The sequence below is a fragment of the Gossypium raimondii genome, chromosome 3 (assembly GCF_025698545.1).
Source record: "Gossypium raimondii isolate GPD5lz chromosome 3, ASM2569854v1, whole genome shotgun sequence".
Taxonomy (NCBI): domain Eukaryota; kingdom Viridiplantae; phylum Streptophyta; class Magnoliopsida; order Malvales; family Malvaceae; genus Gossypium; species Gossypium raimondii.
Genome location: NC_068567.1, coordinates 59,262,889 through 59,266,564, shown reverse-complemented (window position 1 = coordinate 59,266,564; position 3,676 = coordinate 59,262,889). Strand labels below are relative to the sequence as shown.

Here is a 3,676-nt window from a genome sequence, read left to right as displayed (position 1 = left end):
AAGAAAATTTTTAGTGCAGAACCAGATTCAGTTTCTTTTTTGTTTTCCTTCAGTGGAATAAATATCTTGGATCCTGTTTGTAGATAAGATTTGTCGTGGTCTGCTAGATTTCTAGTCAAATCAACTTGGTTCATATAGAACCAGACTGGATAATGGTCGCATGTAAGCTTCTTGCACTGAATTTTGTGAAATGTACATGAAAGAACTGGTTTTTTTTTTTTTTTCATTCATGAAAATTAATTTTTCGAAATTTATGGTTGTTTCTAAAATTTTTAAATATTTAATGTATTGGGTATATGTTTTTGTCAACAATTATAATTATACACATTAAATATCCAACAATGATAACAGGCGATATTCAAAGTAAGGACCATTACTTTGAGGGTATCAAATATCCATTTTGGGCTAATCTTGACTAACCCTAATAATGTTATATCTATTAAATACTTGAATTCTGGTTACTTATTTTAATAACTATTTCCAAAAAGGGTTTTACAAGAGATGATAAGTACAATTATAATAATTAATATATTTAAATAATAACAATCAAAATCAATATTACAAAATACGATCAGATCAAATAATTAAAAAAATAAAAAATTAAATCTAAATTGAAATCTTATCCAACTTACACAAAATGAGATGCTAATATAGAGAAATAAACTTTCTTTTATTATTTCATTTATTGTATAATGTTAAATTTGTTGTTGATTGAATCATTGTTCGATTGGTATAAGCATTATTGACAATGTAAGAGTACGTGTGTTCGAATGCGATAAAGCGCATTATCCTCGAATGCGATAAAGCGCATTATCCTCTTATTAATGAGTTAGGGAAGGGTTATGAGTAGTTATACACATTATGTCAAAAAGATTAGATATGATATTGATCAAAAATGTCATTTTAATTTTTTTTCTATATGCTATTACAACATCATTTCATTTAACTAAACAATTGAATTCTTGATTAATTACGATCTATTCCATTACAATGAACCAAACATAGAGTTAATTTTTTTACTATAAACAGGAATTTTCTTATCTACTTCTCATGTGTGTATATTATAATATTCAAGATTCCAATAAAAGTAGAATATGAAAATATATTAAAATGATTATATAATATATGCATGTTGAAATATGTTGGTTATGAATATTTGGAAAGGAAAAGAAGATAACTTAGGATAATATAGCATTTTGTGCCACTTTTCTAATTTAGAAAAGAAGAAGAAGAAGATTGTTTTTGGCCTTAGATTCCAGGTTGAATTTAATGGTCAAATTATGTATCCAACATGTTTAAATTATACAATTAAATTATTAATGATGTGTAATTCATACTTACATAATAACGGTAAGTGCACAATATTATCGTCAAGTAATAATTACAACAAAGTAAATTCATTAAGAAGTATTTTGAGAATTAAATCTATAGAAAAGTGAGCAGTTGACTTGAACTAATTAACTCAACTCACTAACTAATTTATTAATACAATGTAAAAAACAATAAAACACACTCTATGAATGTAGTAGTTAATTAAGGATCTATGTTGAATTAATCTTAATTTAGAATGCATCTCCGGATTTAAGCCAAGTGCTTAAAAATCACAAATATATCTACCGCGCACCTTCTTAATCACCCCCAAGTGGTAATCTACAATTATCAACTTTAAATTCAACTATCGTGATTGTCCAATCTTGGTTAACTTTTGATTTGAAAACTCACTTTTCCCTGAACTTCTATTAACCTATCTGTCATTTAAAATTAACAATATTTTCATAAATTAAGAAAACTAACCGTAATCATATTTTCTAAATCAGATTTTAATCGTATTTCAATTATTAAACTATTGATCTATGAACCTCTCAACCATATATATATATAAACAATTTAGCTTAGTGTAGAATTGCAAGCAACATAAAATATACGAGAATAAGCATAATGAGAGAGGAATAAATAAAACTAAATCAAGTTAATATTAACTAAAAATGACTCTGAAACATTAAAAAATAGCAAAGATTCATTTTACAACAATTTAAGAGATTCAAAACTAATTAAAAATTACTCATAACAATGCAAATACGAGTGATCAATAAGAGCCTAAAATATTTGTTTATCAAAGCAACATGTGAGCAAGTGCTAACGGATGCATTCTCCCCTAGTGGGAGATCCTTTGCCAGTCCCTTTTCCTCCCTTCACTAACATATCCATGAACTCTTCTTCCGCCCCCAACAGAATTCGATCGGGAAACTAACTATCATTTATGACATCCATATTTGAAAATATTTTCTCTTAAATTGTGAATATTTTTATTCTTTATATATTTAGAATTTAGTCCCCTTTATTTTTATTTTAAAAAATTTAGTCCTACATTTTAAGTCTAATCATCAACACAGTTAAATTTATATTAAATTCAAGTTAATTACAATATTATTTTTTATCTTAAAATGTTACACCGACATGTAATATTTTACGGAAAATATTTAAATTATAGAGTAATTCAGGGTTATAAATATGATGAGAGGTGTAATTTCTAACCCTCAATTGCAAGTATCTCTTTGAAGCTCATCACAAAAGAATGTTTGAAAGGAAGAAAAAAAAAAAGGAAAAGGAGAAAAGACATCACATTTGACATTCCTTGCAACTATGGCCACTAATGAATTAATAATTAGACACCTGGGAGCCCTTGCCTCCGGCTACCAACATCTGAGTTGCAACAAAAACTGTAAATGGCATTAATTATTGAGATACTAAATCTTGAGGTGGGAGATAAATCAACATAAATCCTAATTGAGGTGGGATTAAATGAAATATTAAAAAGAAAAACTTATATAAATACTAATTGAAGTCGGATTAACTCTCAGCTTATATACAATCTTAACTCAATTGAGTGAAATTATACATATTCAATAAACAAGCTTTAGAACAATTCTTAAAGTCAGCACAAAAAAGTTTTTAAAGTCTGCACTCAGCAGAGACAATAACGAAACACTACAAAACAGAGAAAGAAGAGATTATTGTGACCAACGATGTCGATTTCTGGCAATAAGTCAATCGTTGTGAGATGGGCTTTTGCTGAAGATTTGAACAGTGAACTTTCATTGATTAAGGCAGCAATTTTGAGGTATTCTTTTGTATCTATATATACTGAATTTCTGGGGATGATATTATTAAACTTAATAAACAAGTGATCCGTGAAGGCAGTCTGGTGACCAATTGTCACCATATGAAGTCAAATGTTGACGCGCTTCAAATTATTCAGCTTAGCTTGAGTCTTTCGGATGCTCAGGGTAATTTACTGGACTTTGATTCTCCCTTTTCTTACATTTGGGAATTTAATTTTCGAGATTTCGATATTAATCAAGACTGCTATGCTAGCGATACGGTTGAGCTGCTCAAACGTCAAGGGATAGATTTTGAGAAGAATAAAGAGAAGGGGATTGATTCTAAAGATTTTGCAAAGAAGCTTTGGGATTACGGCTTAGTTTTCAATTGCTATGATCTAAAAAGTATTACTTGGATTACTTTTCATCAGATTTATGCTAAAGATTCTTACTCAAAGTTGATTGCCTTTGCATCTTCACTCATTCGTGGATCAATTAGCTTATTTCTTCAGCTACAACATTTTCAGCCTCAAGCACACCTTCAAGTTCTTGGGGCTGTTAGGCGGTTTAGATAA

The 3,676-nt window shown here is 28.8% G+C and overlaps 1 protein-coding gene across 1 annotated transcript; it reads left to right on the top strand.

Annotated features, from left to right (window-relative positions):
• Positions 1 to 3,026: 3,026 nt before the first annotated feature.
• LOC105796010 (probable CCR4-associated factor 1 homolog 11) lies at positions 3,027 to 3,676 on the top strand. Its single transcript, XM_012625658.1, has 2 exons — positions 3,027 to 3,121; positions 3,202 to 3,676. The coding sequence occupies exons 1-2, from the start codon at positions 3,027 to 3,029 to the stop codon at positions 3,674 to 3,676; spliced, it is 570 nt and encodes a 189-aa protein (XP_012481112.1).

Excerpts from the sequence above, each read along its gene's own strand:
- LOC105796010 (XM_012625658.1), top strand. The coding sequence starts at position 3,027 with ATGTCGATTTCTGGCAATAAGTCAATCGTTGTGAGATGGGCTTTTGCT. Across the intron at positions 3,122-3,201 it reads ATTAAGGCAGCAATTTTGAG|TCTGGTGACCAATTGTCACC; the intron begins GTATTCTTTTGT and ends CCGTGAAGGCAG.